Source organism: Rhododendron vialii, chromosome 8a (genome assembly GCF_030253575.1).
Source record: "Rhododendron vialii isolate Sample 1 chromosome 8a, ASM3025357v1".
Lineage (NCBI taxonomy): Eukaryota > Viridiplantae > Streptophyta > Magnoliopsida > Ericales > Ericaceae > Rhododendron > Rhododendron vialii.
The window spans coordinates 33,096,756-33,116,302 of NC_080564.1; the positions used below are offsets into that span (position 1 = coordinate 33,096,756).

Sequence of the window (19,547 nt, forward strand, 5' to 3'; positions counted from 1 at the left end):
CATTGTAATCGGATGTGAATCGATATCTTATCGAGAAGTTAAATGAAGATTTTGTGTTTGTAATAATAGGCTTGGATGCATTGAATCAGTGTAATAATAGGTTTGGCTACTAGTAATCAAATATGAACTTATGTCAGGTATATTTGAAAGATCTAAATTGTTCATCTTGTAAAAATCATCAAGAACACTAACCCTAGCAAGATTCATCATAATCGGATAGAAAAAAACATATTATCGAGACTTTAAATCAAGTTTGTGCGTTTATAATAATGGGTTTGGATGCATTGAATCAAATCCAATAAAACAGGCGTTTCGGAAATCGTTTTCAGCAGGGAACCTCGCGGGTTCAAGGCAGGAGGTCCAATTAAGGCTAAACTGCACTATTACTCCTAGATTTCACTCAAATCACATTGCATGCCCTTAATTCTCTAAAATCTTGTGAAATTGTATAACTATACTATCCTACTAACATCCTATGAAATTACGTACAATTTTCAAGCTTTAAAATAATGTGCTTACGGAAATAATTTTTTGTGAGGATCTATTCTCAATGAGATCTTTTGAATGATGCAACAGAAATTTTGAAAATTTTGTTTGGTAAATATATTATTTTTAAGTTTGAAAATTCCACATTGTTTTGTACAGGACCAACTTTATGAGATAGAGGGAGTATCATCAATCTTTAGGTGGTTTCGGGCTTATTTTTCGGTTTCTAATTGGATTTTATAGTTCTAATGTCACATGCTTTATGAGTTGCATATAATGTCCCTAATGGAAAATGATTTTCGCCGATTTGCGTATTCTTTTACTCTATTAGCACTTGCTTTTTTGTTTTCCTTTAATCTATTAGCACTTGCTTTTTTGCTTTTGAAGATAATTCACTGTGACGATATGGGTGGCCCGGTCGCAGATGGGTGCAGCGAGAAGAAAACAGGTACGGGGCTAGGTTGAAGATGAAGATATACTCTAAATTTCATAGTACATGTAATGGCAGAGAAGTACGCCTAGAAGAAATGAAAGGAAGAAGATAAGAAAGATGAAGTTATAATCTATGTGAAAATGGGATTCAATATCAAACACTGAGTATATAGTTGTTTTACAATCAGCTCCATGCCTCCATCCAAAGAATAACATCAGCTACTACATGTACAGACACCAGAAAAAATACATTCCAAAACCTAACCATTAGACTAACCATCTCTCCTTAATACTCTGCCATTCACAAGTTTGCTTGACGTTTGAACAAGCACTCAAACAAGCCCTGATACCTCTTTTGATACAATTTAGCACAATAGCTCTCTCTTGCTGATAAGTGCCAAAATATACATATTTTGGCCCTCCAATCTATACTTACTAGTCTTTTATATTTGTTAATTGGTATTTATTTTGCGTTTTTATGTTTACAGGTTGCTCGAGCTCGATTTTCATGATTTTTGGGTAAAGATGGAAGTTAACAAAAGTTTTGGATTGAAGTGCGAAATGCATTAGAATTTTGGTGGTCAATTAAATATTAAACAAAATTCAAGGGACCACTATGTGATTAATCCATTCAATCCTATAAAACGGGCGATGCTATTCGCAGCCCTCTATTTACTCCCATAGCCCGTTAAAAATTTTCAATTATACTCGACAGTTAGTTACCGAAATTGAGATATATTTTCAGCATCCAATTACCGAAATATAATATTTTTTTCAACAGATGTTTACCGAAAATGCATGTTCGGCAGTTGTTTACCGAAAGTTGAACATATTTTCAACATGTAGTTACCGAAATATAATCTTGTTTTCAACAGCAATTTACCGAAATGCTATTTATGATTTTCAACAACCATTTACCGAAATGTAGTGGGTTACGGGAGAAAATAAAGGGCTGCGAATAGCGGCGACCTATAAAACCAACCTTATTTACCCTACTGTTGATCGGCAGAGAAAAAAAGAAAAGCACGGACGCATGCCACGGACGAAACAGACGAAACGAAGAACAGGGCTGCGGCAATATTGTTTAGTATTCTTTCTTCCTTTAAGTTTTTGATGTCTTGTTCAATTACTTACACTTCGGTAACTCATTTTAATTTCTGCTTTTAATTAAAGTTGTTCATTGATTCTTGTTTGACTTAGATCCTGTGTTTATTTTCTTTCTCCAGTATTAGAGGTATGAATCAAATTAGGGTTTCTTCTATTTCTTGCATTATGATTAGTGAGTAGTCGTTTAGGTAGGGTCGTGAGGTGATTAGCACACTGTAGCTAATTCGGGCACTACTCCTTTTATTAAACTATTAAATTAAACGATTTTCGATTGGAAAATACTTCCCGCGGACGAACCCAGGCATCGTCGGAGCCCATATGAACGGGAAAATGGGGGTCCAAAACTCATTCTTCGCTGCGCATAGGTATACGGCGACCATAGTGTCTCGCATCTTGCGGGGTATCTTTTTCAATATAAAATTAAACGTTTTTAAGAACTCCAAACAGAGCAGGTTAATCCGGATTAGTTACAAGTACTATGAACCCTACGATTTTACCTCCTTTTAATTTTCTAAAAAAGCACATTCAATTTTTAGGTTTTAGTTTAATCTCAAATCAACCGACTAGGGGTGGCTACCTAAGAGCTAATTTTTAATTCTACAACCCGAGGTTCCACAGCACACACTTCACCGTCCTTAGTGGATTCGACTCTGGTCTTACCGGATATTGTGCTACATCGGTCTCAGCCCTACGCTTGGGGCAACCCATTATTTTAAGTCTAGGAATCGGTCAAGCACTTGCCTCCCAACTTGAAAAATTCTGGCGTTTCTTTTTCCCCCAAAATGTAGTAAACAGTTGCAGAAAAAGGCCAACTTAATCAAGGAATTCAGCACAGAAACACGGCAAACCCTCTGGATCATCCATTCCAACTCCTTCTTTATACCTTGTATCTTGTACCCTCTGGATTGCATGTACCCTTTTTTTTAATCCTGATTGCTTGTACCTTATATATGACCTTGTACCTTTAAGAGGAATTTGCAAAGTAAAAGGCCAACCCAAAATATCCAAAGAAGAAAACTTGAAATAATACCAATATGAGAGAGAGAGATGCAAACCTTCCCATGATCATGTTCACAAGAAGTTTCATTGCAGCTCCATTCCCGACATCTCCAAGGAAATTTTTTGACTAAAGTGATAGGAAGGATATGTTAAAAGAAAACAAAAAGTAAATTATTAAGTTAAAAAACAAAAAAATAAAAATAAAAGAAGCATGATTTATAATGTTCGTGGGGTATATCCTGTTCTTGCACAGAAAAGGTGTCTCGGAAGAGGGATAGAGTGGAGCTTATGGATGCAAGGAGCGGATAACCCATATTATGAAGCCCAATTTATATATAGGATGAAAGGAGGAGAAATAGATGGCAGCAGAAAACAAATAGGAAAATAACACCATCACCATGATATCTAAGAGTGGAGCCACCGTCTCAAACAGAGATCTATGAAAAACAAAAAAGGTATAGTTTTAGTTTTTGTAGGGCTCTTTCTACTTGATCCATTACGCTTTACAAGAGTGTAAATAAGATAACCATCTTTTTTTTGGTTTCCGAATCAATGATAGAGAGTGAACTCTTTAAAATTGAAAATCAGGATAATTTAAAAATCATCTACAACTGTGAGAAAGAAGCATGAAACCGGTGCCTATAGGAAACGCCAAATATAATGCAACTTTAGCGCTATAGGAGGTTAATGGGGGTAGCTAGAAGGAGTAGTCTTATAGTTTACATCAATTAGCCACAACCAATTGACCTTGTATTACCCCAACAGTATCTATTCACAAAAGTAAGCATTTTAAAATAAGTTCCACATATGATCCATCCAATTCATTGATACAACTTTAAAAAAAATACTCTTTTTCCTTCCAGTGTTTCGGAATAAAAAAATGACAACATCGCAACATTTTCAAAGACCAATTCGGCAATTTGGTTCTCTCTTGTTAATTACATGACTGAAATTCTTGTGTTTCGTGACTACGAACACAATTTGATCTAACTAATGCGTAGACCAAATCAGTCGGTGGAGAGAGGGAAACCGTAACTATTCACGATTGAGAAAGAGAACCTCCTGCAAACTTAGTTAAAGCATCGGCAACAAAGTTAGCTAAACACAATCAATACGAGAGAAGTTAGCCATAAGATACAGACACTCGAGCAGGTATGTACTTGGAAGTCATATTACAAAAGCATATCTACATAATACGCACGCCAAATACGAGATCACACTTTATTCCGTGAGTTCTCTATGACAATAAAACAGAACAATTAACATTGTATTGCCAGTACCCATCATAAAGAGAATTGATAACATAAAATTTGTGATTAATAATTACTCCTATTCGCATTAGCACCATGTAAATCACTAAGCAAGGAAAAAAAGAGAAAGAGTATTCTCTCCCATGTTTGGATGGCCAAAGAGGTTATAGAGGGAGAGAATAAGTGAGTAAAGAACCCTGAAGAGCCATTTTTTTTTCCAACCATTTTTGGTGAGAAGAGAAAAAGTGAAGTATAGCAGAGTTTTCCTAAACGAGCTAAATGGTCTTATTTCCCTTTGTATTTTGTGAAGGAAAATAAGCCACTTTAACCCCATAGGAAAACTCAGCCTTAAATCTTTTATTTTGCTAAATGAGATGATGAGAAAACATGCTCCTTTTCTTTCTTTTTTCATTAGTGTTTGAATCAACACTTCGTTCTTTTCATTTCCCATCCAAGCAGACGAAGGGGCTGTAAGTACTAACCTCTCTACCACTTGTTGCAACAGCAACCAACTATGCTCAAAGAGAATTCTAGTCCTGCTGAAGCCATGGTACAAGTTAATTGTCCCAAAAATTGAAAACAAATTTTCTTTCCTCTATGCAGGTTAAGAGTTTTAACTCCTCTTCCAAGGTGCTAATCTAACTATTCTAAAAATACTAAAAAAAAACTCTTCCTTTTTGTCTACTTTCTATTTTCTGAGCTTGAGTTGGAACCCAATTGTTTTGTTTAGAATAAATGTCTGCATGGTGTCTTTTATTCTCATTCTTACCCTCCCCCCCTTCCCTCTGGAGTTTTTTTTGTGACAGTGCAATATTATGCTGTGTTCAACTGAGAATACATAAAAGTAACTCCCAAAGCACTAGAAACCAACATATGGAACCATTCCTCTTTCACCAACTGAGTATCGACCGTAACCTTATGACTAAATTCAGTTAGGTGTTAGACTATATGTCATGTACCTATGGTTCTGATATCTTAAAGCGCATTCAGTATTTGACGTACATCGATCATCGAAAATATGAACATGATGAAGGGGAAGTGCAAAACCTGAAAGAAGATTCCTGGGAAAACTTTTAAATAATGACATATCTTCCTGCCAAGTCCACTAGCTTAAACCACCATCAGAACTGGACGAGTCTGTCCCAAAAGTTCCATGAGAATTTAGTAACCATAATTAGTGTTACCCAAGAAGCAGTATCTAAGCGGATGATCAGAGTCATTTCCAGTAAAAGAAAGGGAAATGTCCAATATCAAAAATACTACCTCAGTCCACAAACCAATGACAAGTTTCTTGCTAACTTTTAACACTTCATTCAACATTCTGAGAAGTAGATCAATCTGCCTAGCTATTGCCCAACATTTTCCTTTAAAGAATTGACTGCAAAAATACCAATCAAATTTTACTGGTTTGACGAATTGATTTCAAAACCAGTATACCTTCAAGAGTTTACATATCACATGCACTAATCAAAACCTAAATCAACAGTCTTGGAATGTTAAGCCCTTGTTCTAGAACATGAAAAATGTTGGAAATCAAATAGAAGAACATGAAAATCAATAAAATCCGTGTGGCATAGCGTTCTATAACTGTGAGAACCATCAAGCTACTCCTAGAATGATCACACAATCACACTAATCAATCTTGAGTTAAAGCCATTAGTTGCGTGGCTTTCTGTTGAACACCTTGTCGTCAAAGCCGAAGTATCACTGCTAAACCCTGATAATAGCAATTTTTGCCAAGCAAAGGAAAGGACTCTGTATAAAGGAGGCGTTAAATGGTATTTTACATAGCCAGGTTCTATCCAAAACTTTCTCGAGACAACCATTTGGCAATCGGACTTCTAAACTTTCATAGTCAACTTGATGATCTTGTATGATTCTATGTACGACACAGGTTGTATGATCTTACAACAAATAGAAAAAAGACTCAGATTTGATTCTCTTTTGTCCTCGTCAATTGTCATCCAATCCAGCCAAGAATGCTGGGGATCTAAATAGAGATATTCAAATAATGTATAGTTTCGCATTGGTTGGGTATGGAATGTGTTAAATATACTGTTGGAGCAGCTCTACCTAGTTTAAGTTTTTGAGTTAAATCCAAAGTTTATAATCACAACAGGAACGCAAGCATCATAGACCTGCTAATTCTCATGTCATAACTGTTAATAATTTAATATCAATATCATGACAAACGAATCAAAAAATCCACCAATAGTTATGCTTGTTCCCTTACCACTGAGGACAAGACCAAGTCTGGTTTATGCCGGAAGTCCTCAAAACGCAGCAGAACATCTAGCTACCTGAAAACAAGTAAAATGCAGGTCAGTCACAACAAATTCTTCTTACAATCTGTCAAAAGCAACACAATCTATTTCGCATGAAAAAATTTACTACAGTGTGTTTGTGCCAGTAGTAAAAGGATGACGGTCTAAAAAAAATCTTCTTACAATCTGTCAAAATCAAGAAATGTATTTTGCATGCTACAATTTACCCTAATGTGTCTGTGCCAACAGAAAATATGTGAAGAGTGCACAAGGGTACTGGCAATTGGTGCCATCAGGGTTTTCAAACTTTCAAGGCAACCTTGTGAACCGTGGTTTCCTTGTGGATTTGGTGGGTCAAGCAACTTCTCCAAGTTCACAGCCCAGGAGTCGAAACAGTAGTTGATGTCCTCTATCAACGGAAACAAATCATCCTCATTGGCTGGTCAATCTATGTTCGAGTCGCGTAATCTAGTGTGCTTCAACTTGTGACACTTAACATCCTATTAGAACTTGTTGAGAAGTTGGGGTATGCAGTTAATGGTAATTGTTGTTCCTGCAGAATTGGTGAAGAGTCACACCAGCATCTGTTTTTTGAATTACTTCTCATTAGCTCCGTGGCATGACTTGATGGTCAGGAATATGGTGCTCAGAATGCCTAGAACGGAGGGGGACGCTCCAGAGTGGTTTAGTATTCATGTGAAAGGCGAAGTCCTTAGGAGCATCAGTCTCAAGTGTACCTTGGCAGCTGAAGTGTATGGCTTGTGAAGGGAGAGGAACGGTCAATTTTTCCAAGGGAAACCTGATGAGCAAGATCAGGAGTTCATCAGAATCGCCACTGAAATCAGAGACTTTCTCAGCTCTAGGAGAAATTTGAAACACTCCTAGAAGAATGAGGCCCTCGATGATAGTTGGGGCTTGTCAAAAGGATTCTCCTTTCGAGCGTAGACTAACCAAAATAAAAGGAACACAAATAAGATGTAATCAGTGCCCAAATTTATCAAGATACTCAAATCCTAAACAAACTGAACTGAATCTGAGAGGGTTAGCTATAAGCCTACAAGCCAATATGTTCCTTATATAACCAAAATCCTAAATTGCCGCCTATTTCAAATCACGCCTAGCAAAATCGTAATTCCAAATCCATGATAATAAAAGCTAACGAACTCAATCTCGAAATCCAAGTTATCAAATCCAAATTTGAGCAACTCTCATTGAATTATAATTTATGTGTTAAATCTCTCGGTCTGGAATCTACATCCATCCAGAAGGGTCCTTCTTTTCCTATAATCCTTTTTTTTTTTTGGGGTAATACAGGGTGTCCCGGGCCAGCTTGCGCTCACCTCAGACTAATCCCTACAGCCTCTCTCACAGCCGTTTCACACGCTTATGCGTGGGGTGAGGTGGCCCCAAGAGTGTTGGCAAGGAAAATCGAACCTGAGACCTTACGATAGAACAAACACCTAAGTCCCAGTCCAAGACCACTTGGCAATGACAAACTAAATTTGGATGTAAAGGGGTAAAAAATAGTTAAATAGAAAATGAATACCCAATCAAAAAATGTAGAGTTACTTATCAAAAAAATAAATAAATGTAGAGTTGAATTGCTTGGAAATTGAAATGCTCTATTGATATTCCAATTTCAACAACATGACTATACCCAACTGGGAAATTCACCAAAACTAAAAACTGAAACACGCAATTAAGAACAAAATTCAGAGAGAGAGAGAGAGAGAGATTTACGTTTGGCCGCGTGAAGTGATTGGGTATACAGTGGAGAAGCTTGATGAACGATTTGCAATGGATTTCGTTGGGGAAATGGAGAATTAAGTAGAAGAAGATAGGCGGTGAGTGCCATGGAATTTCCCCTTCGCCGGCGAAAAAAGCCTTTGATTTGAAAGCTCGACGAATATGCCGAGGTAAAGTCGCCTTAGGAAAGCGCGAGTTTAGTTAATTCAGACTTCTTCCCAATTTCAACCTGCGAAGTCTACTTAACACAGTCCTCATATATTAGCAATCAAATATGAACTTATTTTAGAATTATTTTAAAGATTTAAATCGTTCATGTTGTAGAAACCATCAAGAACAATAACCCCAGCAAGATTCATTGTAATCGGATGTAATTCAATATCTTATCGAGAAGCTAAACAAAGTTTTTGCGTTTGTAATAATAGGCTTTGATGCATTGAATCAGTGTGATAATAGGTTTGGCTACTAGTAGTTAAATATGAGCTTATGTAAGGTATATTTGAAAGATCTAAATCGTTCATATTGTAGAAATCATCAAGAGCACTGAACATAGTAAGATTCATTGTAAACGGATACAAAATAACATATTATCGAGAAGTTAAATGAAGTTTTTTCGTTTATAATAATGGGTTTGGATGCATTGAATCAAATCCAATAAAACTTGCTTGTGGAAATCGTTTTAAAGCAAGGAACCTCACGGGTTTAAGGCTAAACTGCACTATCACCCCTAGATTTCCCTCAAATCACATGCCTCTTAATTCTGTAAATTCACAATGCAACTCCTTATTTTTGTGAAATTGTGTAAAATTTGGACCCACAAATTCAACAAAAATAATTTTCAAAATACAAACTTTGCCCTCTTTAACTCCATCGTATATATCTATTCGTGTTGCCCGTCGTGCTTTCTTGCTTTTCTAGTTTGCATTGATGTAAAGTAGACCCTTGATATTTTCACTTAGTAAATTTGGTTTTTGGAATTCTTTATGAATAAATGTCCGAGGACTTTGGATATGACAAAATATATCACAAAAAAACTAGTCCATCGATGAGGAATTCCTCTCCTACAACAAGGATGATGCAGACATCATAGAGGTATGCTTAAGAATGGAAGGGACAAGTGGTGGCGACCACCACAATGATTTTAAAAAAATGTGATTACTATACCTATAATTTCCTTTTTAGCCTCGAACTATAATTTCCTTTTTAGCCTCAAGCTATAGTACTTTCATACATGATAGAGAGAAAAAAATGAAAGTAATAAATTAGAGAGAAATTTTTTTGGGAATTATGCACAGAAAATGGATTTGAGTCTAGAGATCCGAAACGAACACAATCAATTTTTTTGAACCTCGATCTGTACTTTTGTTTTTTACTCTTGGGTTTTGTTAATATGTGTCCTAATGACATATGTTATTTCTTTTTAAATGAGCCCAACTACACCCACTTGGACCAAGAGAAAAGCCTATTCCAAGTGAGACAAAATTACCCTTTTGCTTTTCCCCTATGCTATCTTTTCAATTGCCTTCTAGCCCTTTTCAATATACGGTATACAGAGCCACTATTTGTTTACTCTGTTAATCTACAAGCAAGAAGAAAAGGAAAAAAAAAAAAAAAGGAGGGTGAAGATGGGAAAAACACTTGTGTTGCCGGTTTTGGCTAAATAAAAATGTTGAATTATTTTATTTATCTTTGTTCAAACTTTTTTTCGTATTGGTTAGTTTTGCGTTAACTTTTTTTGGATTACTAGTTCGTCTCGTTGAGAAAAGTCCGTAAAGAAAAGAATTATGATCGAAATTTTTAAAGAGTTCACTATTGACGAAAATAATTGAAAACAAACAGACTTTTTTGGAATATTTTTATCTGTATTCTAAAAAAATTAATTTGGTTCGTAATTTTTTGCTTCGTAGATTCATCTTGTCGAGACGAACCAATAATCCACAAGAGAATTATGTCAAACTAATAGATCTGGAAAAAAATTTGAATAACAAATAAAAAGTAATCAAGTTTTGTATTTAGCCAAAACGAGCAGCATTATAGCCTATAGGCGGTCATATTATAATAACTATTACACTATATTTTTGAATGAGTTGTTTATTTTTTATTACTAAATTCTATTAAAAAGTCCCAAGCCAGGGAAAAAAAATTGGCTCATTGTTTGGTTTAATTTTGTCTCTTTTCGAACCCTTTTCACATGTAGTCTTCAGTCTTTTTACTTTTGCGTTTTCTCTCATCAAAATGAATTAGTGAAGTAATCATATTGCTCCAATTTATTTTTTTCTAGTTGTCAAGTAATTTTGCTGAAATTATGTTTCAATAACTCACGATAAACATTGAGGAATTCAAAAATAATAATCACGAAGAACAAAACTGACAATTTACTCGAAGTTTCGTGCTTACTCAAAACTTGATTTTCTTTCCCTCACTTTCTTAATAAACCACACAAGGGGGTGAATTTTTTTTTTAACGGTTCTAGTAACCTCCACCCACTAAGCGAAGGACAATATGCCAATAATTCTAAACTATTCCGGGTATCAATATGTATCTCACGGATATTAATAAACTTTCACAGATATCGGTACACTTTTATCGGATATCAATGCATCTTTTACTTATCATCATTCTTTAGCATGGATGTTAGCATTTCCCTTGTTTTATCTTACCTTCATTGTCTTTCTCATTTCCAAACAAAGCCTTAGGCCAAAACGCGCGGATAAGAACAACTATACGACAAGGTCCATCATGTCAAACGAAGTGATGTCGTTCGTTTCCCTTCAGTTCGAGTAATTATTACGTGCCCCTGAGGTACAATGTACTGGTGTCCCAAATACTTCTCAATACACATTTGCGTGACTCTACACATTTTGTAAGAGATACCACGTAAATGTGTGGTGGATAAATAGTTTAGACTTTAGAACATCACAAGGGGATGCTCTATGGACAATGAATGATTTTTACTCCAGTTCAGATTCAAAAAACCAGTGGGACCCGTTGACCGCCGTTTGTATTCCCACCACTTACCGTCCTCCTTCGCACGTGCCCCCACCATTTGAACCCTTCTATTCTGACCGTGGGCTCATTTCAAATTCAATACAAATAATTCAAACCATTCAACAATTTAAAAAAAGAATTGGGTGATTTTGTAAAAAATCATCAAAATAGAATGAGTATAGGTACTCGATTCAATATTTCAATTTGTCATTCAGATTATAAGATTTTGTAATCTGAATAAAAAATTGAATCGAGCCAATTTCTCATAAATCGAATTAAAAATTAGAAGATTGAATCGAGTATCTGTATTCATCGTATAGAGTTAATTTTTCACAAAAAATCACTCAAAATATAATATAACAATTATTAAACAACTCGAATTATCAGTTCGATATTTCTGAGTGGGCTCTGCGCGACGGTCGGTTCACTTTTGTCGGTGCATTTCGGTTTGAACATTTCCCAGTTCCAATCTTCAAAAAAGTCAATCTTCAAAAAAGTCATCACTTTCAAAAACACACAAAAGAGAAGAAGAGAATCTTCAAAATTCAAAGGCGCCGAGCGTCCCCTTCCTACTCCCTTCCACAATCTCTCTATCTGTCTCTCTCTCTCCTCCGTTCTCACCTCCCCTCTCTCTCTTTCTATATCCACCGTCTCACCCTGTATCTATAATCTGTTGGATTTAATAGAGAGAGAATCTATCGAAAATCTACTATCTGTGGGATTTAATACTGTTTTGGAGTAAAGCTTGGGTCTTCTAGAGAGGGAGAGTGATATGAACGCCATGGGAAGACAGGGGCAGAGATCCGGTGCACCGACGGCGCATCACCAGCGTCAGTACTCCGACCAGTTATTCGACGCCTCATCCAACGGTCGGTGGCTTCAATCCGCCGGCCTTCAACACCTCCAGTCCTCAAACGCTAATAATCTACCTTCTCTCCAGGTTCTGGTTTACTTGATTATTTCCCGTGAATTACAATGTTGTTCTTAGAAAACGTATGTGTGGAGATCTGATGCTAGGGTTTACTATGTTGTGGTTAGGGTTCGAGAATGTACTGGAATGCTGCCCCGAGGGGATTCAATGGAGGAAGTGGAAGTGGGAGTGAGTATTTCACAGACCCCTCGACGCCTAAAAATTTACAGACTAGAAACGGCGAGGAAGCCGAGTCGCCGAGTCGGTTCAGTCCTGGGCTTTTAGATCTGCACTCTTTCGACACCGAGCTTCTTTCTGAGGTGGGTTTCTGTTTGCCTATTGAAGTAGATTTGAACTATGAAGTTCAAGTCTTTTTGTTAAAGATTTGTTTGCAATGTTGCATTTGGGATTGCCTGTTTATATGTTCGGTTTTGCTAACCACAGCTCACTAGGTAGTGGATAATGGATAATGTACACATAACACCGAACAAGTTTGAATTTTGATATACATTTCACGGTTATCAATGTATGTTCACGGTTATTAGTACACTCTTCGTAGATATAGATGCACTTTTTACCTAGTATCCACCGTCTAGTGGGCACTTGTTAGCATTTTACTTAAAAATTTGGTAATGCAGAATCCATCCCACCAACAGCAACCTTTGGTCGCATAGCCACACTTTAAACTAGAGCCCCCTACCATAGCTACTTCACACAGGCTTTCGCTTGCGGGAGGGTGGCAATATAGGGTGAAGGGTACTACACATGTCAAGCCCTTCACTTGTGCTGGTTTGTAGTGAATTGTAGCACTATGGAAGTATAGTTGCATTATGTTGCCATGTATTGTTAGATTGCATTAATGCTGGCATTGTGGAGTTGAATTGTGCTATACATGTCAGTGCCTACACCTTCGCTGGCTTATGATGAATATGATGCATTGTGTGCATGTGGTGGGGGATGGAGATACCTATGTAGAAGACCATTATGCACCGTATTTGCAATTTCTTAGGCAATGGCTTGTTCTGACAAAGGAGTATTTCTGGTTGATCTGCAAAGTTAAGGAGTAGGATATCGATTTCTTGTAATGTAATCTTTTGCATCTACTGCAACAAATTTGCCACCTTGGTCCTTAACTATTAGGGCAAAAAAAGCAAAACCCAGGGACATGATGTCGCTCTTCAAAATTTTACACGTCCCATTGAATTGATGATTCTTGTTCTCTGAAGTTGATATTTTAGATGATTTTGACAATTGGGCCTCACTTGGGCTTTATTTAACCACATTGTTTTTTATTGGCTGGTGTTTCCTTGTAATCTGCGGGCAGATGTCAGTTCCTGCCCTCTATGACGCCCCTTCTCTATATCGGTCTGTTCCCGGCAGAAGCCTTGATGACTCTGACGCATACCTTGCAAACAACAAGCAAATTGGTAGAGCTCGTGGTGTGCCTGACAACAACCTTTTGAAAAGTTTTGTTGCAGATAAAGAGAAAGCCAGTAATGTTGCAAAGATTAAAGTTGTGGTATGCTTCTTCTGGTTTCTTTTCCACTCTTAGTTCAGTTTGCAAACTAGATATCATTACCTTTAGTAATTCCTAGTTGCTGAGTAATACGACTGCCTTTTTGTAAGCTTAAAGACCTTGAATATACAATAAGTCAATAACCAATTGCATGTTTGCTTGAGTGTATTTTATCTCCAGTGTCTCATCTATTTAAAACTCGTCTTAGTTACCACACCTTTTTTGTAAAATATTCTGGTGATGGTTTGGTTGCAGGTGCGCAAAAGACCACTAAATAAAAAGGAGCTTGCAAAGAATGAGGAAGACATCATAACTATAGAGCCACGCTTTAGTTCTCTTACAGTTCATGAGACTAAACTTAAGGTTAGTCATGACTGGTTTATGCAGTGCTTTCTCTCAGTTTGAACAAGTTGAATTTCTTGTGAAAGCTCTCAGCTCCCACCCTATAGCTTAGTTTTTTAACTGAATCACTAGTGTAACAGGTTTCCCTTAGTGGGCTTTCTGAAAGCTTGTATGCTGTAGTGTCCTGTGTCCCTGAAAATCAACTTCAGTGCCTGTTGATACATGATCGGAAGGATACTGTTACACTTATGAGTCTGAGAGTTTAGGTCTTGGATATTAAATTTAGATCTTTGCCACATCATCCTTATGTTTTTTCTCTCTTCCTTACCTATTTTCTCTCTTCCTTACCTACTACAGGGTTATCTATTTCAACTCTATATCATCCAATCTTATTTATTGAGATACTTTATGGTATTTGACCGACCGATGTCTGTTGGTTCTTTTTTTCTTCACCACTACAGAGATTTCATTTCGTAAGGGAGTTGGGGTGCTTTCTGGTATCCAGTCATGCTTGAAGTGCTCATTTCACTTCCTTGAGTGCTAAAACAGTGACATTAGTGAGAAAAATTAGGTTCAGCGGTCAAAAAAATGCAGCATCGCAGCAATGTGTGTTTTTTAACCGCAGGGGGTAGTTCTGAATTTCTACTTAAAATTTCGTGTTTCCCTTAGATAATACATACAGTCCCAAGAAAAGTTGGATTCTTGATGAAGGTTTGCGTTGTTTTGAATGTTAGGCGAACGTACATGATTCTGTTTTAACACTCTTTTCTCATGCTAACTGTATCTTCTTGAAGCTATCCTACCTGTGAAGGTGTTTATAGTGAAGATTGTTTGAACTTTCTATGGATTGTTAAAAGCATCTAATCTCAAAATCATGTAGGTTGACCTAACAGAGTATATGGAAAAGCATGAATTTGTTTTTGATGCTGTGCTGAATGAAGAGGTCTCGAATGATGAGGTGGGTACATGAAACAAGTGAAAGACCAAATGAAAATTTCAAAGGAAAAGTATTCATGTTAGTTAATGGTTCTTTATTTTGTTCCGATAGGTTTATCGGGAAACTGTGGAGCCCATAGTTCCAATTATTTTTCAGCGCACCAAAGCAACATGCTTTGCGTATGGACAAACTGGTAAAATGCTTTATTCATCTCTATCATGGAATCTTTTATATTTTTCTACCTTACCACTCAGAATGTGTGCCGTTTCCTTTACTTGGTAACACGAAGATGGAGTATTTTTCTTCCCTTGTTAAATCATACAAAATATATTCGATTGGGACCCTAATGATATAAAGACAAGGTTTGTCTGTAACACGTTGTCTTGTTTTATTGGTATATTAGTAGCCTCCCTATGCTAGGTTTCATTCGTATTGAAAGTTGAAACAGATTAGAAAGTCGGAGTGCATTTGACCACTAAAAATTTCCAAACTTTCAATGCTTAGGGTTGGGCTGCTTTATGTTGCCTTAGTCTCTGCCATTGCACTTCTTGTTTTTGGCAAGGTGCATCTTTTTATCCATTCATTTCCTCTGACTGTTTGACGCTATGTCGTTCATCTTTTATCAATTTATGGAAGGTTGATATCCTTGGCCGCGTATATTCTCTATTAGAAGGCTCGGATTTCAAATTATATATCTGGCCTTAGATCACTACTTAGAATTTTTTGGAATACATCCACATTTATTTTCCTTCATGCGAAAGAAATTTTGATAGGTCTCATATCCCTGTGTTTGCTTGTGTTCAGATGCTTTGTTTCCTTCTTGTATTATGAATATGTGAGCTTACATAGACTGTTTGTTTACGTGTTCAGGAAGTGGAAAAACATACACTATGAAACCATTGCCACTTAAGGCATCTCGGGATATCTTGAGGCTGATGCAACATACTTATCGGAATCAAGGCTTCCATTTGTTTTTCAGCTTCTTTGAGATTTATGGAGGAAAACTTTTTGACCTCCTCAATGATCGGAAGTAAATAGTGTTATCCTATCATGCTTTGAAATTCTTTGTTATGATAAGCAGTCTCTTGATTTCTTGTTCCCTACACATGCAGGAAGCTTTGCATGAGAGAGGATGGTAAACAACAGGTTTGCATTGTTGGTTTGCAAGAGTATAAAGTCTCTGATGTGGAGACAATACAGGAGTTCATTGAGAAAGGAAATGCCACAAGAAGTACGGGCACAACCGGTGCAAATGAAGAATCATCACGATCGCATGCCATACTTCAGCTTGCTATTAAGAGGTCAGCTGATGGAAGTGAATCTAAGCCTCCGAAACTTGTGGGCAAGCTCTCCTTCATAGATCTCGCTGGAAGTGAACGTGGTGCGGATACTACTGACAATGATAAGCAGACAAGGTTTATATCGCTTTATACTGCCCTCTCTGTCCTTCACATAAAATACATCCAATCATGATATTATAGTTTTTAAAAGTGACTTTGAATTGATAACTTCTTTCATTTGGCTTAATGTTAATCCTTCCCATCATCTCCATAGGAAAACAGAATCCTGTCAAATAACTGTTGTCCCAGTCCACCAGAATTAGAATCACCTTACTTCTGACTCATTGCTGAGTAAGCATACTAATTTTCTGTTCATGATTATGTTTAGAGTGTCCCACTGTTCACATACACTCCAACCATAATTTCATTTCTCTTCTTGGTTATCAAATATTCATTCATTTCTCTTCAAAACTTTTTTTCTCCAAAATTTGACAGTTATGAAAATCTTCGTATTACCTAAATTAATTTTCGGTGCTCAGAAGGGCCATGGAGTTCTTAGGGCATGAGTCTCTCATTGTATAAATACTCTTAATCGAATAAATGTTTTTTGGATGACAGCCGGTCTTGTGATGAAGGTACGATTTTGGCTTTTCTTAATTTTCGAATGCGTTTCCAAAATCCAATGCAGAATTGAAGGTGCTGAGATCAATAAAAGCTTGCTCGCGTTGAAGGAATGCATAAGAGCGCTTGACAATGATCAGGGTCATATTCCTTTCAGAGGCAGTAAATTAACTGAAGTCCTGAGAGATTCATTTGTTGGAGACTCTCGAACTGTGATGATATCTTGCGTATCTCCCAACTCAGGATCGTGTGAACATACTCTTAACACCTTAAGATATGCGGACAGGTAATTGATAATAAAGTTTTCTTGCAGTCATTTTACTGCGTTTTTCCTCCCCTAATTTTTGTGTGAGCTTAACTCTCTCTCTCTCTCTCTCTCTCTCTCTCTCTCTCTCTCTCTCTCTCTCTCTCTCTCTCTCTCTCACTGCATTTTAGAGTGAAGAGCCTTTCGAAGGGTAACAATTCCAAGAAGGATACTTTATCATCGTCCACCTTAAACCTTAAGGGATCAACAGCATTGCCCTTATCGTCAATTTTACAGCATGGGACTACATTTGAAGATGATATAGGCAATTCATGGCCTGAACATGCTGATAGGGAGGACTACGATATTCCAGAAGAGTTCCAAGAACCAGAGAAACCATTATGGAAGAAGAATGGGAAAGTTGATTTTTACAGTATGTCTAATTCTGATGATAAAGTGAAGAGAGCCAACGTTCAAACAAAATCCAAGGACCCACCGAAATTTGAGACTAAACCGTCACAGGGTGATGATGATTTGAATGCCTTATTAAAGGTATGGGTACTAATAACTGATTATATCTGAACCAGGTTTCAATCTGTTGACTTTTGGCTTGTTTTTAACTATTTATTTACGTACCATTGCCTGTTGACTCATGTGGTCCTTGTCCTTGCATCCTATGTTTCAGGAAGAGGAAGATCTTGTTAATGCTCACAGGAAGCAGGTGGAGGAGACAATGGATATCGTTAAAGAGGTTGGTGGTGCACTTTCAGTGGCAGTAGCAGCAATATAATACTCCCTCCGCCCGAATTCTTGATGGTTTTTGTAATTCCAATGTTTTGAGGAGACAAGTAGTAACTGCATTGATCTCGTGCTGAGAGGCATTAATGCCCTTATTTTCTAACTTGAGAAAACCACGATAGCTGTTAGTAAGGGCTATGTGTTCGAAAACTAAAATTTTTGTACTTCTCAAAAAGGACTAAAACTTCGGAACATCCCAGAATGGAAAGATGGACCGCCAATTTTGGACAAATTGAGTATCGCCCTAAAGATTTTGGAAGATCCCTTATAATAACTTCCTAATGATCTTTCAAAAAGTTTGCCAAATTTGCATCAACCTTTGTGATGTTTTCTTTGTTTTTGCATGTCACATCACGTGCACGAGATTAGATTTATACCTGTAGATTTACAATGTTCACCTACTCTTTTTGTTTGCAGGAGATGAATCTGTTAGTTGAGGCGGATCAGCCGGGAAATCAGTTGGATGATTACATCACTAGATTGAATACAATCCTATCGCAGAAAGCTGCTGGCATTCTGCAACTACAGAATCGTTTGGCTCTGTTTCAGAGACGGCTGAAGGAGCATAACGTCCTGGTATCTTCTTCTGGTTGCTAGATTTTATGTGGAAGTGCATACTGAACTCAGACGTGGGGGTGTTACTTTGCAAGATTGTGTTGTGAAATAGACCCGATACAGCTGAGCCGAGATTTCGAGTCCAGGCCATTAAGCTATTTGTGGGATCCTTTTTCTTCTTCACCTGCTAATTGTTGCTGTATAGGGCCAAACTTACAGTTTCTATGTCATTCGGGGGGGTTCCATTGATGATTTACGGCCGTTCTTGAATTTTTTACCCCTTTACAGAACACTGATGTTGTAAGCTTTGCAGCTTCTGAACGATGAAGTGAATATTCTTGTTGGAGTGTTGAGGGCATTTGTTTTGTGTTTGTGATGTCCAAACTTTAATGGTTAAACCCGTCCTCTGTTTGCCAACTCAAACATCATCTACTACTACTATTTTCTCTACCCAAACCAACCTTGTTTGTTGTGTGTATGGTGCATCAATGAATATTTTCAACAGTATTCGGAATGTAAATGGATTCTCCTATTATTTAGAGGAATTCGACATCATGGTGACTAAGGATGTGAGAATGATTATTGATACTTTGTGAAATAATAGGATTTGTAGATTACATTTATGAGTTGAATGAGATTTTATGAAAAGTATTGGACACAACTTAGGGTTGTAAACGAGCCGAGCCGAGTTTCGTCGAGCTCGAGTTCAGCGAGTTTACTAAACAAGCAGCCGAGCCTTCAATGAATCGAGCTTAGTCATTTACTAAACGAGCATTTTTAATTGAATCAAGTCATTTTTAACGAGCTGAGCTTGTTCACTAAATGAACCGAAAACTGGAGCTTAAAATTGAGCTCGGCTCATTCACTAATGAGCTGAGTCGAGCTCGTGAGTTGCTCGGGTCCCTCGGTGATGTTTCCTCATATTTCCATGTATCATTGCTCGTTCCTTTAAGATATCTTGATACGTTTGTTAAGATCATGATAAAAGTAGTTGGGGAATTGTACTAGTATAATTTCTTTCATCATGGTCAACGGTCAAACTACTCCCTACAAACAAAAAAAAGAGGGGCAA

At 37.2% G+C, this 19,547-nt stretch overlaps 1 protein-coding gene and 1 long non-coding RNA gene across 6 annotated transcripts; one reads left to right on the forward strand and one right to left on the reverse strand.

The window, feature by feature from the left end:
* Positions 1–1,074: 1,074 nt before the first annotated feature.
* Positions 1,075–8,961, reverse strand: LOC131298477 (uncharacterized). Of its 5 annotated transcripts, XR_009190514.1 has the most exons (8): positions 8,279–8,961; positions 7,276–7,484; positions 6,508–6,574; positions 5,538–5,652; positions 4,305–5,411; positions 3,081–4,093; positions 2,763–2,987; positions 1,075–1,301 (listed from the first exon to the last, which is right to left on the reverse strand). It is a non-coding gene; the product is annotated as an uncharacterized LOC131298477 (long non-coding RNA). The 5 variants fall into 5 exon arrangements; XR_009190516.1 differs by having other exon boundaries at positions 5,538–6,574; XR_009190517.1 differs by having other exon boundaries at positions 3,081–4,086; positions 5,322–5,411; positions 5,538–6,574; positions 6,766–7,484.
* A 2,818-nt stretch (positions 8,962–11,779) lies between these two features.
* LOC131336535 (kinesin-like protein KIN-13B) lies at positions 11,780–18,898 on the forward strand. The gene is made up of 12 exons (XM_058372412.1): positions 11,780–12,212; positions 12,311–12,502; positions 13,507–13,701; positions 13,954–14,061; positions 14,921–14,998; positions 15,089–15,170; positions 15,848–16,007; positions 16,090–16,392; positions 16,946–17,164; positions 17,314–17,674; positions 17,808–17,873; positions 18,338–18,898. Exons 1-12 carry the CDS (start codon positions 12,045–12,047, stop codon positions 18,515–18,517), a joined length of 2,112 nt encoding a protein of 703 aa, XP_058228395.1. The 5' UTR covers positions 11,780–12,044; the 3' UTR covers positions 18,518–18,898.
* Positions 18,899–19,547: the final 649 nt, after the last annotated feature.